The 17337-nt window shown below is 44.6% G+C and overlaps 1 protein-coding gene across 8 annotated transcripts in view; it reads left to right on the plus strand.

Annotated features, from left to right (window-relative positions):
- The window catches only part of LOC149309467 (histone-lysine N-methyltransferase EZH2), a 204488-nt gene that overhangs the window by 75571 nt on the left and 111580 nt on the right, over positions 1–17337 (plus strand). For all 8 annotated transcript variants that reach the window (XM_089532509.1, XM_089532507.1, XM_089532508.1 and 5 more), the window contains 2 exons: positions 522–613; positions 9220–9460. In XM_089532509.1, coding sequence (XP_089388635.1) covers positions 522–613; positions 9220–9460 — 333 coding nt within the window. The remainder of the gene's footprint in view (positions 1–521; positions 614–9219; positions 9461–17337) is intronic.

Here is a 17337-nt window from a genome sequence, read left to right on the forward strand (position 1 = left end):
TTTTAAAGATTGTTTCTTGTGCCTTAAGGAGAGAACCTTCATCTAAATCCGGGCTGGACAACAGCTGGGGCTTAGTGGATGGGACCCCCCACCCACCCATATTTTTGATCCCACCCCATTCCTCCAGCACCCCCTAGACGACATGAGAGACAATTTACCAGGAAAAGGCTTTTTTTCAATAGGAAGAGAAACATCTTGTAGGCCATTGCTTGTTGGAAAAATGCTCTCTCCAAGTGTAAATGCCAGCAAGATCAAAAACATGAGGAAAGTACTGCCAGGCACTCGAGAAAGTGTTGGATTGGGGAAAAATGAAAAAAGGGTGGCATTTGAGGCCACAGAAACAGCCTTTGTGGCTCCATACAGCCTTCAGGCCACATTTTCCCCACCCTTATTTTGAATGAAGAGTCATTAACCATTCAGTATTGTGGGTATCATTTTATAAAACTTTAGCAGATCAGGTTTGTTTTGTAAATATTACTTGGAATCAGGCTTATTTTGCTTGTAAAAATTTTTTTCCATAGCATTTCATGCAACACCTAATACTTACAAAAGGAAAAATACTGAAACTGCAATAGATAATAAACCTTGTGGACCACACTGTTATCAGCATCTGGTAAGACTTTTTTCCTTGATTTCAGAGTTCTGGCCTTAAAAAAAAGATTAAAGGAAAGGCACAGCTATAGATAAAATTTATTTTATTTAGCTGTCCCAGGAAAGAAACAAAATTTGTGATTTACTAAATGCTAATGTGTATTATACAAGATGAAGAAAAACTAAGGGCCCGAACAGACGTTGGGCAAATGTTGGAAGAGGGCAAACGTTGTCCCCATCTTCAAAAAGGGAAAAAAGACAATCCAAACAATTATCGTCCGGTTAGTCTGACATCAATACCAGGAAAGATTCTAGAGCAGATCATTAAACAGAGAGTCTGTGAACATCTAGAGGGCAATTCCATAATCACAAAAACTCAACATGGGTTTCAGAGAAACAGGTCATGCCAGACAAATCTAATCTCTTTCTTTGATAAAATTACCAGTTTGGTACATGAAGGGAATATGATGGACATAGTATATCTTGATTTCAGTAAGGGCTTTGACAAGGTTCCCCATGACATTCTTGCAAACAAGCCAGTAAAATGTGGGCTAGACAAGGTAACTGTTACATGGATTTGTAATTGGTTGACTGGCCAAACCCAAAGGGTGCTCAACAATGACTCCTTTTCATCTTGGAGAGAAGTGACCAATGGGGTCCCACAGGGCTCTGTCCTGGGCCCAGTGTTATTCAACATCTTTATCAATGACCTGGAAGACAGAATTGGGAGCATACTTATCAAATTTGCAGATGACACCAAATTAGGAGGAATAGCTAATACCCCAGAGGACAGGACCAAGATTCAAAATGACCTGAATAGACTAGAAAGCTGGGCCACAGCTAACAAAATGAAATTTAACACGGAGAAATGTAAGGTATTGCACTTAGGGCAGAAAAATAAAATGCACAAGTATAGGATGGGGGACACCTGGCTGAATGAAACTACGTGTGAAAGGAATCTAGGAGTCCAAGTAGACCACAAGTTGAACATGAGTCAACAGTGTGATGCGGCAGCTAAAAAGGCCAGTGCAATTTTAGGCTGCATCAATAAAAGTATAGTGTCTAGATCAAGAGAAGTAATAGTGCCACTGTATTCTGCTTTGGTCAGGCCCCATCTGGAATATTGTGTCCAGTTCTGGGCGCCACAATTCAAAAAGGACATTGAGAAACTGGAGCGTGTCCAAAGGAGGGCAACAAAAATGGTGAAGAGTCTGGAAACCATGTCCTATGAGGAACGACTTAGGGAGCTGGGGATGTTTAGCCTGGAGAAAAGAAGGTTAAGAGGTGATATGATAGCCCTGTTTAAATATTTGAAAGGATGTCATATTGAGGAGGGAGCAAGCTTGTTTTCTGCTGCTCCAGAGAACAGGACCCAGAACAATGGATGCAAGCTCCAGGAAAAGAGATTCCACCTCAACATTAGGAGGAACTTCCTGACAGTAAGGGCTGTTCGACAGTGGAATGCACTCCCTCGGAGGGTGATAGAGTCTCCTTCCTTGGAGGACTTTAAACAGAGGCTGGATGGCCATCTGTTGGGGATGCTTTGATTTGGATTTCCTGCATGGCAGGGGGTTGGACTGGATGGCCCTGGTGGTCTCTTCCAACTCTATGATTCTATGATTCTATGATTCTAGACAGGTCAAAATAAAGCTTCTACAGGCCACTTTGGAAGTGTGGTGTTTAAATGACACATGTGTCTTAAGAAGCCGGAAGCCACACCAAAGCCATGCTCCATTCCTAAGGCCTGAAGCACAGCTTTGGCGCAGCTTCTGGCCTTTTAAGATGTGTGTGTCATTTAAACAGCATACCTCCAAAGTGACTCAAAGCAGCTTTATTTTGGCCTGTCTGTTCAGGCCGCGATATTCTTTGCCATTCACCCAATGTACTTTTCTCTGCCACTTCTTTGGATGGTTTAGATCAATCACTAGGGATGAAAATAATTTTGGGATAGTTGATTCAGAGAAATTCCTAATTGTGACAAGATGTTTACAGCTGGCTTTGAACAGGTATCTTGGATTATTCTGTTGGAGCATTGGCTCTTTTGTCTGCTTCATTTGACTGGAAATGACTGAAACAGACTGGCACTATTGTTCCTGATCATTACATGCTGCTGTTGCTACTGCTCTTGCCAAACTAATTTTAATGAATTCTGCAAAAAATATGCATAGTGATTTTAAAATTTAAACTCAGCATATATAACTAGTTCTGATAATATGTTTTATGGATTTTATGGAAGCATTTTCCCAAGGAGCAGACTATTTTTTCAAGGAAACTAAAAATATAGTAAGTACATCTGCAAGGAAAATGTACTCTAATACACCAGAGCATTAGAGATATTGAAAAGGAGTGAAATCACAAGTGAGAAAGACTGGTTTCCATAATTTTGGCATACTATTTTCTTGGAGCAGCATTCGAGAGTCATAGAATCAGAGTTGGAAGAGACCTCAAGGGCCATATAGTCCAACCTCCTGCCATGCAGGAAATTGCAATCAAAGCATCCCTGACAGTTGACCATCCAGTCTCTGTTTAAAAGCTTCTAAAGAAGGAGACTCCACCACAATCTGAGGGAGTGTGTTCCACTGTCAAGCAGCTCTTACAGTCAGGATGTTCTCTTTTCCTGAAGTTTGAATCCATTATTTTGGGTCCTGGAGCAGCAGAAAACAAGCTTGCTTCAGCCTCAATATTACATCCCTTCAAATATTTAAACAAGGCTATCATATCACCTTTTAACCATCCCTTCTTCAGGCTAAACATACCCAACTCCTTAAGTCATGGTTTCCAGACCCTGCACACTTTGGTCACTCAAGCTTGCCAACATCCTTTTTGAATTGTGGTGCCCAGAACTGGACACAGTATTCCAGGTGAGGCCTGGCCAAAGCAGAAACAGCACCCTTGAAGTTCAGAATCATCGGATTTTATGAGTTGGAAGGGATCACAAGGGCTTTCTAATCCAAGCCAATGCATGCAGGAAAACACAACTAAAGCCTAAAAATGCCCATTCAGCCACTGGTTACAGACCTCGAAAGATGGAGTCCATCACTCTCCAAGGCAATCTATTCCATTATTGAACAGCTGTTACATTTTAAAAAGTTCTTCCTAATGTATAGGTTCTTCTTGTAATATGAATCTATTGCTTTGTGTTCTAGTCTCAGGACCAGCAGAAATCAAGTTTTCGACATCTTCTATATGATAGCCCACGAAATGACTATCATGTCACCTCTCAGTCTTACATTCTCTAAATTAAAAATACTGTCACACCCTGCTTCCAAAACATGGACATAGACTCTGACTCAGAGATTGAAACAGTGGACCTGTTGGGACCTGTTGCTGAACTAGAACAGGAGGAGAACATTTCAGAGTTGCTGATCTATAAATCCCCCGACATGCCCTCCAGGAGCTCTAGAAGATTATTCTGTCCCAAAGGCTGATTGCTACATATCTAATACTAATGAACAAAGTAATAGAGCAGTTTACAGTTCATCACTTTAGTAACTATAGTTATACTTTAGTAATTACAAGCCTTAAGTCCCAAACTGAGTTTAGCAATATCCAAAATGACATCCAGAGTCAAGAAACACAGTCCAGGACAAGCACAGAGTTTAGGAACACAACAGGGCACCATGTAGGTTAGATAGTCTCTGAAAACTTCTGGAGGGCAGGGCTGGGAACTTCATAGAATCAAAGAGTTGGAAGAGATCATAAGGGCCATCCAGTCCAACCCTCTGCTATGCAGGAAATCACAATCAAAGCATCCTTGACAGATGACCATCCAACCTCTGTTTGAAGACTTCCAAAGGAGATTCCACGACACTCCAAGAGTGTGTTCTACTGTTGAACAGCTCTTTCTGTCAAGACGTTCCTCCTAATGTTGAGGTGGAATCTCTTTTCCTGTAGCTTGCATCCACTGTTCCATGTTCTAGTTTCTGGAGCAGCAGAAAACAAGTTTGTTCCATCTTCAGTGTGACACCCCTTCAATTTATAGATCAGCAACTCAATGCAACCTCTGCTTAATTAGTTAATGCTTCCTATAAGTCAGGGGTAGGCAACCTTTTTGAGCCGGGGGTCGGGTTGCTGTCCCTCAGACAACTGAGGGGGTGGAGCTGGGGGTGGAGCTTCCACCCTCCGGGGGTGGAGCCACATGCCAGGGGCGGAGCTTCCACCAAAGCCCCACGGGGAGGAGGAGGCGTGTGCCCGCCCTCTCCTCCTCGGTCCCTTCCTTTGGCCGAACGGGCTCCAGGGGGCCCTTTCGGCCGAAGGGGAGGAAAGCCGAAGGGAAGGGCTTGGGCACCTGTCCCAGGCCCTTCTCTTCGGCCGAAAGGGAATCCAAGGGGCCCTTTCAGCTGAAGGGGAGGGAGGCCGAAGGGAAGGGCTTGGGCACCCAGCTCTTCCCTTCGGCCGAAAGGGCTCCAAGGGCCGTGGAGGAGCCCAGGAGGCGGCAGGCCGCTTCCACGGGCCGCTTCTCGGCCCGTGCGGCCTCAGGCCTCCCTCCGGAGGGAGAGGGCTGGGGCCGCAAGGGTCCAGGGTGGAGCCTGCAGAGGTGGCAGGCCGCTTCCACGGGCCCCTTCTCGGCCTGTGTGGCCCCAGGCCTCTCCCTCCGGAGGGAGTGGCCTGGGGCCACAAGGGCCCTGGGGGGAGCCTGCGGAGGCGGCAGGCCATTTCTGCAGGCCCCTTCGTGCGGCCCAGGAGGAGGTGGAAGAGGAGGCGGCGGCCTTGGTGTCGGCAGTGTCGGCAGGACCAGGCTGGGGCCGGTCCTGCTGCCTCCGCAGGCCGCATTTGGCCCACGGGCCGGGGTTTGCCAATCCCTGCTATAAGTCCTCTGAGACTTCTTCTAGCCCTCTCTTTGTTGATTTCATTTGGCAAAGGTAGGTAAGGATAAATGGTCTTCGATGAAAGGGCAGGGCTCTGCCAGTGCTGGTATTGCACTGGTTATCTCTGAGATGTGTGGCTCTGGAACCTCTTCCTCCTTTTCTAGTTCAGCAGCAGATCCCAGCAGGTCCTCTGCTTCAGTCTTTGAGTCAGAGTCCATGTCCATGCCCTGAAAACAGGCCATGACCATGTCCATGCCAACCCCCAGCTTGGAGTAGGATTCATGACAACAGTATCTTCCTATCTTGGTAGCTAGACAGCTCAAGAGGTCAAACTTACCATCCTCCCCTGCAGTAGAATCATAGAATCATAGAGTTGGAAGAAACCACAAGGGCCATCCAGTCCACCCCCTGCCATGCAGGAACTCTCAGTCAAAGCATCCCCAACAGATGGCCACCCAGCCTCTGTTTAAAGACTTCCAAGGAGGGAAGACTCCCCAAGATCGATGAAAAGATCCGGAGTCCAATACAGTGTCTGTGCACCTCCTCCATCCCTTGATGAAGGAACATCACAACATACTTCTGCCACTAGAAGCATATCATAGGCGCATTACAGGCCGCCTCTTTGGGGCAGCCTGTACCCGCCCCTTTCCCTTATGGATAGGGGCCTCAGCTGCCACAGCGGCAGCCCTGAGGCCCCAATATGCTGCTTTTCCAGGCCGCAGGAAGCGGCAAAAGGCCGCTTCCTGCAGCCTGGAAAGGGGTGTCCTTGGGGACACCCCAACAGCATCAGGGAAAAAGAGAAAGGGGCCACTTGGCCCCTTTCTCTTTTGTGTTGCTGGCGCAGCCGTGTGCCAGCAACACAAATGAAGGAAGGAGCTCCGTTTTGGAGCTCCTTCCTGCGCCGTGGAAAGGGCACCACAGGCGCCCTTCTGTGGCGCCAGGATGTCATGTCTGCGCTGCTCCGTTTGAAGGTGGCACGGTCGTGACGTCCTAATGGCGGCGCCCATGTAGAATGGGCGCCGCCATTTTGTAGACATGGACTTCCATAAGGCTCCCTTGGATGATGCTCCTATATGATCCCTCCTTGCAGGGGCCACCAAACCACAGCAGGGAGTTTCTTCCCTAAAAAATGATGTTGAGCCAAAATAAACGGGCCAAAGCACCGGCTTTGGCCTGATCTGGGGCCGTGTCATTCAGATGATGCACGCCCCTGGATCAGGCAGAAGTCATGCTGCGGCTACCTAAGGCAGCCGAAACTTGACTGCAAAGGGAGCGCAAAGAAAGTGCTCTTTGCTATCAGTCTGTTATGGACTGTATCAGTGTCCGGCCTCAGAACTGAGGCATCGATTGCTGCAGTCCCACGCTGAACAGGGAGTGATTGGGGCAGAAGTGGCCACAGACTTCTCCTTTTGCCCCATCTGCTTGACCCTGTTGTTCTTCAGGACTTTCTCTGGGTAATTGTCACCACACATGCCAGACCCGTGGGGTGTGGAGCCCAGTGCAAAGGACTCTCAGCCCAAAGGGCTTGGAGCCCACAGGAATTATCTCACAGTATCAGTTGCCTGGAGCTGTGGCTGATAAGGCTAGTCCTCCTACACTCCCCCCCCCCGCCAAAACACTCAAGGAAACCCACATTCTAGTCAAACTTTCTCAAACCAGGGGGAATCTCATTCTTGCTCACTTGTGGGTAGAGAAGAATCTCCTGTCCATCACTGTCCAATGTATCCAGGGCACATTAATGAACAGGTGGACTTTTTTAGCCATCTCAGACTTGGGAGAATGGAGCCTAGATGCAACTGTTTTTCAGCAGCTTTAAGTTCACTTCAGCAATCTCCTGGTTGACCAGTTTGTCTCAGATCCAAGAGGCACTTATTTCCTTAGTCTCTAGTTCTTTATTATTTTCTAACCTGAAAATTCCACCAGGCACTCAGATCGCTGACAAAATCTCCTTTTGAACTCTTGAGATCTGTGACCTCATGTATTCTTTTCATCAAGGTTCTTTTCCTTGTCGTTTTCAACTCAGTGAGGTGACTGTCAGCACTAGCCATTCTATCGTTGGCCCTGCTTCACTACACATTTAATGCAAATTTTGTCTCTCCTTGGTACTCCCTAGCTTCTTATCCAATATAAACTTACTGTTCCGCTGTTCACAACTTCTGCCATTACTCTGCCCATATCCTGTTCATCCACTTGTAAAACAGTGGCACAAGCTAGATATTAGAAGGGCACTCAAGATACATATCAGATGTATAAATAAATTCACTCCAGTCTGGGCCTCTTCAGCTACAGAGTTCAATAGCAGGTCCTTAAGATACAACTTTCTTACTTGCCACCTACTCACCTGATCCATGTTTCTTTGCGAGAGTAATACCCACATGTGGGTACTCCATCAGTTGATAATGGCACATTTTGGAGAACTTACCATGAAGATCCATTGTAGCCAAGGAGAAGGAGCCCTTTAGACACACCCACCATAAGGTGGTAATACTTTTATTTCTCTATTATATCTCTGAGAACTCCTTTTCCCAGCAGACAGGGTCATAACCTCCTGTATTCTGGGTTAGCTCCTCCCAATTTGCTCCTGTAGGCAGGGACAATAGAACAAAGACTGGCCCCCTATATAGGGAGGAGCTAGCCCCCCCCGGGCCCCAGTCTTGTTCCTGCCTATGCTCCTGCAGGACGTGTCTCTTTGAGCCAGTGAAGTTTTTCCTTTCGCCAAAAGCGGTTTGAGAGTTTTCTTGGCCTTCCCTTCTTCTCCTGCCTTTTCCCCCCTTCCTTGGTGGTGGCTATGGCAGAGGACCCCAAGAGCACGGGTGAAGGGTCATTCTTAGCTCAGGCTTTCCTAGCTCAGGGTCTGCTGGCTCAACAGAGGGAGCTGGCTTTAGAGGGAGACCCAGTAGGATGTGTTTGCTGTTGTTCTGCAACTTCTTCACTACAGCCACTCCAGTCCTTTTCTTCTCTTTGTTTCTCTTGCTACCTTGGAAGCATGATGAAAGACTTAATATGGCAAGGACTCCCAGGATTGGAAAAAGGTCTTGGCTTGCCAATGACTCTCCCTCTCCTCCAAAGCTGCCCCATTTCATGGTTCTTGGCTGGGGAGCATTCCTGTTCTTGGCTGGGGAGCAAATTGAAAGTGGAGCCAGGGATCCAACAGAAAAGCTCTTGTCTAAAAAACACATGATCCCTTTCCTTGCTTGGGTGGCAACAGGCGCTAAGGCATACTTGGATGGCTCTTTCTCCTTGATTGGAATGAACCTTCATAGTAAATCTGCCAATGCAGATGAGCTGTAGTGACCATGATTTCTTTAAAAACTGTTGTCCATGTGTGAAAATGAAGATATAGAAAGCAGATATGGAAAGCTGTTATTTTACATCACAATGAGTACAAGGGTTGTATATTGTGTAAATGGAAATTATTAAGAATGTCCAATGGTAGAAGACTGGCTTAATAAGTTAATGGACTTGGTTCAAATGAATAAGCTTACCTGTCTTAGACTGGGAAAAACATAGTGAAATGTGGGAACCCTTATAACACTATTTAAGTGTGAAAGGAGGTAAAGGCGAGTAAGAAAACATGGAAAACGTAGAATGCCATCAGGTTCAGGTTATATTTGTATTATTTAATACGTAAATTGAGAAAGTGCCTGTAACCTGAAGTAAGGTTGGATAGGCTGATACTATTTACAAATTAGACTTTGCTGGAATTTAGAAAGTCACTGTTTTGTCGGTATGAATGTAGTATGTGTTTGTTTGTTTGTTTGTGGGGTCTGTTTGTGTCAAACAAAATTGTTGTCCTGCAAATGTTTTTCTTCATAATTAGGAAGGAGCCAAAGAATTTGCAGCTGCTTTAACAGCTGAGCGCATAAAAACACCACCAAAACGCCCAGGGGGTCGTCGAAGAGGAAGACTCCCAAATAACACTAGCAGACCCAGCACTCCAACTATAAACGTGCTGGAATCCAAGGATACAGACAGTGACAGAGAAGCTGGAACTGAAACTGGAGGTGAAAATAATGACAAAGAAGAGGAGGAGAAGAAAGATGAGACTTCAAGCTCCTCCGGTGAGACTAATGTGGAATGTTGGTTTTTACTAAAAATAATGTACTTTGGGACTATAATTTACTAAATATTTTACTATTTACTGTGGAGGCTGGATATATTTAATATCCTTACCCAGTCATACAATTTATATGTAATGACATTTCCTATTTTAAATTTTTTTTAAAAAAATCAAGAGTCCAAACTGAGGATCTATTTGTGAAAACTCACTTGAATTTCCACAACTTTTATTTCCTGAATTATCGTGCAGTAGAGTATATGATTGGCAGGTGACAGTTATGAAGCAATCCTGACTTCTCACAAATGAACAAAATACGCATGCGCTCTGCTCAGCAGCAGCTAAATAAATACAAGTCTACACTGTTGAGGAGCAGTAGGAATAGCTAAACAAATTGTGATGCTCTTCACTCCATGCTTGGTTGTCTGGCAGCCTGCAGCTTTCCTTCTCTGGCTTGTTTCTTTTCAACAAACCAAAGAAAGAAGGCAAGTACAAAGTCGATTCTTTCTCTGGTTTGCAGAAGGCAACAAGACTGTGAAGAGAAGATAACATATTAAACCAACTATAATATGAAGTTCCAAGATTGGTTCAGCCCAGTATGGGCATCTGTGGAAGGTCTGGGGCTAGTTTTCTGCTTCTGGAACTCTAGAAGGAAAGAGCTACACAGGTTGGCTTAAATAACAAAAAAGTATCTAGAAGTTCACTTCTGATTTTGAAAAACTGGTATTAAAAAAAAGAAAAGAGTGAGGTGGGGCTGCAAACTGTCTAAAAATGAATGGTTACTTCTGGATCTTTCCAGGAGAGGCCATTCACCCTCCTGGAAAAAGGATGATCTAGAACAGGGGTGGGGAACTACGGCCCTCCAGGTTCTGACAAACTGTTATTCCCATCATGCCTCACTACCAGCTAAACTGAAGGCAGTTTTAGCCAGGCTCATGAGGACTTTGTTGTAGTTCCTGCCCTTTTGGTGACACAACATGTAGCATCACCATAAGAGCTACACCCAAGCCCCCATGAGCCTGGCTAAAACTTCCTTCAGCCTTGCTGGTGGTAGAGCATGATGGAAATGGTAGTTGGTCAGAACCTGGAAAGCTGTAGGTCCTCGCCTCTGATCTAGAGAGACTGAAGGGGCTAAGGGCTTTAAAAACACCCTTGTGGGTTACATGCAACTCTTAAGTCCACATTTTCCCTCTCCCTGGTTTGCTGCTTCTGCTGCAAGTGGGAACAACCTAAGGGTGTGCACGAGCACACTGGTAATTTATCAAAAGCTCGGGTTCTTGCAAATGCTTAGCTCGTTGTGTAGCGTGAATGCACCCGATGTTTCTATCAAATAGGCATGGGCAAGTCCAGAGGTCACAGGGGCCAAATTTTACCCAGGCTGTCTCTGTCTTCAAGTCAGCTTCCATGCTGTGTTCTGCAAAGGAAAACTAAAAGAAGAATATCTGCTTTGGGTTTTCAACTGCTTTTATATGAAAGAAGCAATAGGATTTGAGGAGTTCTTGTGTGCAGGGCAAATTTTCTTTTTTCAGGGAGATTTTTGGACTCCTTTTTCCCCCAAGAGGCCTTGAGTCTGATATCTGTCACGGGGCTGCAGTTTTCCCACCCTGCTATAGCAAGTAAGAGCTAGATTGTTGGTGCCAGCATAAACTGGCATATGTCCAGATTGGATCAGGTTCTATTCTGATTCATCATATAACCCACCATAATCCACATTTTAGACAATTAAAATCCTGGAGGTTTAACTGGCAATCCTTCTTCTCCCCATTGGGATCACTAGCTTCTGTTTTCCCTAGACTGACTAGTAAGGAAAAAAATAGGATTGGGCCATGAAACAAAGGGCACCCATGCCTGACATTCCTGCCAGTCTCAGGGTGAGCCTGGTCTCTCTCCATCTCTCTATACCAATACTAGTTGAACTGACAGTCCCTTGGCCAGATCTGCTACTCCTGTTAAACTCCCATAAAACAATATAAACAACTGCTGTTTCCTCAGACTAGATAGCCTGGGAAACACTGTTCTGTAACACATTAGTTAGCATGGAGGTGCTTCAGGACTCCCTGAAACCCTCGGTCTTCTCCTTATTGAAATTCTTCCAGAAAGACATGGGCGGGGGCCTAAGGCCACCACAGCCATAAACAAACTACACTTTTAACCTCACTGTTGTGACACAGGCAAGAGGTCAGGATGGGATAGCATCCCATCTCCATGGTCAGAGACTCCTCAGGTGACTTGTTGATGCCTTGCCCACACATCACCATTTCTGCTCTGGGATTTATACATGGTCCTGAGAATGCTGACTGTCTTAGTTCCTAAGGAAGATCTCTCTAAAGTATTTGCCTGGTTGGGGCTCCTCCTGATTGCTGCCTCTTTGACACATTGGGGGTCTGAGCCTGGGGTCCTACTATCACACTAGCAGCTAAACGTGATTAGAACTGACTCCATGGCAATTCAGCCAGACACAGATCCCACCCTTAGGGTGAGCTCTAACCTCCTCAGAGATCAGAATCAGATACCGCCAGCCTTCTCTTTCATTCTCCCAGACATTAGAAAGACTTTAAAACATACACCATGCTGGAGACCAAGCCACCCATAGAGGAGAAATAGCTTTCATTCCTCTGACACCCCACTTTGTTTCCTTTTAGCCCTGTTCCATGGGCAAGAAGGCATCAGTCTCCATGCCTAGCAGGTAGGCCAGGCCCGGCATTACTACCTGCCATGAATCTTTGAGAGGTTACCACCAGAAACCAAGTCACCTATGCCAAAGACTACAGGTGCTTGAGCACCTCCAGCCATCATAGGTCCTATGGCAAAGACCATCAGGGTGGCCACTTACAAGCCACCATACACACTTGTTAGACATCACTAGCTTGACAGCTTGACTCAGCTGAGGCTGCTGTTGACAGCAGGGTCTTGCAGCAGGTGCTCAAACCTATGTCTCTGAAGGGCCAGCACTGCCCACCCTGTTAGATAGGCTTTGGTAAATCCCAAACTACAGGATGTGGGGGTCTTATATACTGGGAAAAGGGACATTGGCTCTTACCTGTGATATGTCCATTTCCAGTAGATAAGAGCCCCACATCCTGGCCCACCCTCAAGGGTGCTGGTGTAGGGATGGTTCATATCCACATAGTTCTTCCCTATGGGGAGCAAGCTAGATTGCTCACTGACTGTCTCGGTTGCCATCCAATTCTCTATAGTTTGATATCCAAATAAATAGTTTATGTTTTTTCTGGAGCATTCGGCTGTTGTACGACTGGCCTTCTAGGGTTAGCTCCACCCACATGGGGTCACCAGAAGGTCTCTCTTACTTCTTGCCTATTGGAGTGAGTGGGAGGAGCATAACCCAAACTAAACTACAGGATGTGGGGCTCTTATCTACTGGAAACGGGCATATCATAGGTAAGAGCCAATGTCCCTTTTTAATATATTTTTCAGGTTTTCTTACTGTTTACAATTAGTTAATGGTGCCAGCATAAGCTCTTGCTGACAAGAAGTATTGCACTTCTTGTGAGCAGTCAGTTTATTGTACTCCAGAATCATGTTTGAAATCAATGTTTTCAAAATACCTTACTAGCATTTATTGGTTAGAGTTGATCATTACTTGATCATGACACCAATTATCTTGATCCATTTCAATCTGGCTTCAGGTCAGGATATGGAGTGGAGACTGCCATGGTCGCCTTGGTTGATGATCTCTGTCTGTGCATCGACGGGGGAAGTGTGACCCTGTTGGTGCTCTTGGACCTCTCAGCAGCCTTCAATACCATAGACCAGGGGTAGGCAACCTGCGGCCCGCGGGCCGGATGCGGCCCGGCGAGGCCTTGGGACCGGCCCCAGCCTGGGCCTGCCGCCGATTGCCGCCGGGGCCTTTGGGAGGCAATTGTCCATAGAAGCCTCAGAAACATGCATTTATATTAACATTTTTTTAAAAATCAGCAAGTTTTTTCACGTGTCCTCCATTTTTTTAAAAAAGGTGTCTTCCATTTGAAAATTTTGTCCTACATTTGTCCTGGTTTATTTATATATTTAATTTTTTAAAAAAATTATTTAATTATTTATTTTTTGGCTTTGGCCCCCCAGTTGTCTGAGGGACAGCAACCCGGCCCCCGGCTCAAAAAGATTGCCTACCCCTGCCATAGACCATGGTATCTTTTTGGAGCGCCTGAGGGAATTGGGAATCAGAGGCACTGCTCTGCAGTGGTTCTGGTCCTATCTCTCGGGCAGGTTCCAGATGGTGTCGCTTGGCGACAGTTGTTCGGCCAAGAGGGAGCTCAAATCGTGCGTCCCTCAAGGCATGATACTGTTGCCAATGCTATTCAATATTTACATGAAGCTGCTGGGCGAGATCATCCGGAGACATGGAGCGGGGTGTTATCACTATGCTGATGACACCCAAATTTGTTTCTCCATATCTCAGACTGCTTCAGTGACCAAGGAAGGCATCTCCTCTCTGAATGACTGCCTGAAGACAGTAATGGATTGGATGAGGGAAAATAGACTTAAATTGAATCCAAATAAAACACAGGCACTCGCTACAGACAATCCCAATCCAGGTATGGTAATAAGCTCTCCAGTTCTGGACGGGTTCACGCTTCCCCTAAAGGACTGTGTCTGTAGCTTGGGGGTGCTCCTGGACTCGTTGCTTCAGCTGTCATCCCAGGTGTATGCGACAGCCAGGAGCGCCCATTATCAGCTTCGGCTGATTCACCAGCTATGACCCTTCCTGGAATGGGAAAACCTAGAAACGGTTGTACATTCACTGGTAACCTCTCATTTCGATTTCTGCAATGCGCTCTACATGGGGCAACCCTCATGCCACGTTTGGAAGCTGCAATTGGTCCAAAATATGGCAGCCAGATTGGTGACAGGGAGTTCCAAATTTGATTCTATTACACCTATCTTAAAATCCCTACACTGGCTGCCCATTAGCTTCCGGGCACAGTATAAGGTGTTGATTATTACCTATAAAGCCCTGCATGGCTTGGGCCCAGCTTACCTGAGGGAACGCCTCCTCCCATACAATCCTTCCCGCACTCTCAGGCCTTCTGGGAAGACCCTACTGCAGTTAGAGAGAACTAGACTAAAGACGACTTCCCAGAGGACGTTCTCTGTTACCGCTCCAAAAATCTGGAATGAGATCTGCCATCTAACATCTTTGGAGGCCTTTAAGAAGGCAATAAAAATGGATCTCTTCCAACAGGCCTTCCCAAACTCATCTCCTCAGAATTTTCACTCTCCATTTTCTTAGCTGTACCTGCCGGACTTTGATCTCGATTTATTTTATTAACCATTTTATTGGGAATTATTTTTAATGGTATTTTAGGGTGGAAGGGAGATTGGGGAACTAGGATCTAATATGTCCTGTTATGCTTTTATCTACTGATAGTCATGTTTGATTTTATTGTTTTTGTTTGTTGTTACCCGCCTCAATCCAATACATTAAACTTTCCTTTGTCCAACCTCTTGTAGAAGTCTTGAAGGCTAGTTTCTCTATGTTTGGAGGTTCTAGCAGGGGAGTGCAGCTATCGTATACCATTGACCGAATAATGGTACACTCCTATCTGGGATGGTCATCCTCTTCCACTGAGCACGCAGCTTCGGGAGGGACGCACATGGAGTGGTGAGGGAGGAAGGGGACACCCGCCTAGCCAGCCAGATCAGCCGAATCAACCCTGGCGATTAATGGGGTGACAGATGTCGCAGCCAGATCACCCTCACATCCTACTTTCTCTGTGTTTATTTCGATAAACTGTTGAACACTGAAGTTCAATAACCTCTAGCTGTAAATGTGTGGGGTGTTCCTGTGGATCTAATATGTCCTGTTATGCTTTTATCTACTGATAGTCATGTTTGATTTTATAACACCTTATTTATAAATTCAACTTATTTTTAATTTGGGGCATAAATACAAGCAAACGTAACTTTTATCTTCTTTATATTTCCTTTAACAAAAATATATTTCCCCTCATTGTCTTTTTTAATCTTATCTACTTGAAAATTCATTCCATCTTTCATTAATATTGCCACCCCTCTTGTTTTGTTTGTTCCCCTTGACTCAAACTGCAAATCCCATCCACCATAGTTAAAGTGTTTGGCTCTGTTTCTTCTTGAAATATGCAGCTCGTTACCCATGTCAGATCCCTTCCCTTTGGAGATGCGTTCTTCACTTATCCCCCTCTCTCCTTAATATTATAACCTTTATTACTCCATGTTTAATGTTACTCAGGTCTATTATAACTTTCCTATTCCAGTATTACATCCATTACATTATATAGTCCTTCTTGTAACTTTCCCAAAGTACATCACATTGTGCTTCCTCAATCTTTCCTGGTTCTCAGCTGTCTGTCGCGTTTCTCTCTTCTAAAATCTTTCCTTCTGATATGTTTCGCTTGCCTGGCCAGCTTAATTCTGTCTTCTTCTTCTTCTTCCTCCTCACCACTGACAGTTCCTCCTTGACCTTCTCCTCCAAGTCCCAGCTGTTGCAGCAGTTGCTGACCCTCCTCCACGTTAGAGACTTTCAGCAATGTTCCATCTTTGAACACCAAAAGAGCTGTAGGGAAACCCCAGGTGTACTTAATTTTTGCTTCTCGGAGCCATCTTGTTATATCTCAGAGCAAGTTTCTTTGTTAATAGTCTCCGATGCCAAGTCTTGATAGATCTGAATTTTTTGTCCATTATATTCCAAATTTTGTATTGATCTGAGTTTTTTAAAAAGCATGTCCTTCATATTTTCTCTTCCAAACGCAATAATTATGTCCTTCCTTCTGCTGTTTCCTTGTGCCCCCAAACTCCAGTGGGCTCTCTCTAAATCATTTGGAGAGATTTTTAAATCATAACTTTTCCACCAAGTTGTCAATATAGTGATTAAATCACTAGATTTGGCTTGTTCTGGAAAGTTCCTTATTATTAAATGTCTCCTTCTTTGTCTGTTCTCAGCATCTATGAGTCTGTTTCGAAGTCTACAGACTTCATTTTCCAACATTACTAATTGTTCATTATTTTCAGCTTTTCCCTTTGCCTCCTCGGCTGTTTTTTGTATTCCACTTATCTGTTCTGTAAGAACTGTAATTGTGCTTTGGACACTTTGGAAAGCATCAAAAAGCTTGTCTAATTCATGATCAAGGAATTAAAGCAAAACTTTCATGGGAGGACTCACTGTTGCCGTTGTTGCTGCCTCCATTTTGTACATCAATCACTCTGCAGCTGTCTTTCCTCTCCTACTTGTCCCTTCTTACTCAGAGTTCTTGCTTGTCCATGATCGTAATTCTAATGTCCAAATTAAGTGCCTTGCACTTTTTATCAGCTTTAAGCTTTAAATGGAGCAGTAACAAATCTATTTTATAATCTCTTCGAAGGGAGAGGATACGAAGGCATCTATCCTCTTTTCCTGTGCATGCGCACCCCATTTCCTCATTCTTGGAAACGGTTTGAAGCAACCACTGAAGACTGGATCATTAAAGTTGCTGAATTAGCACAAATAGCCAAATTAACATGAAAGGATAAACTAATTAAAGACTTTTTTGAAAGATTGAAAACTGTTTATGGAGTTTTGGATCAATAAGACAATTGGCTTTGCCTTAAGGCAAGTAGTTCTTAATTAATTAAATCACAAGCTGTCTTTGCATATTTCACTGCTGTAAGCATATTATAAATTTAAATTAAATTTATGTATAATTTATATATAAATATATAAATTAAATTTAAATTAAATTTAAAATATTTTAATATATTTCATCTGTTAGCTGTGTGAAGAACTTTGATCTGGATTACTTTTAGGATCTCATGGGATCAAATCAAGAGAAATAAATTAATGTAATGTTATATAGTAAGTAGTGCCCTTTTGACAGAAAAAAAGTCTTTAAACAGTCTCTTTTTAGCAAT

This window comes from Sceloporus occidentalis, unplaced genomic scaffold (genome assembly GCF_023333645.1).
Source record: "Sceloporus occidentalis isolate IW3139 unplaced genomic scaffold, rSceOcc1.0.p SCAF_7, whole genome shotgun sequence".
Classification (NCBI taxonomy): Eukaryota; Metazoa; Chordata; class Lepidosauria; order Squamata; family Phrynosomatidae; genus Sceloporus; species Sceloporus occidentalis.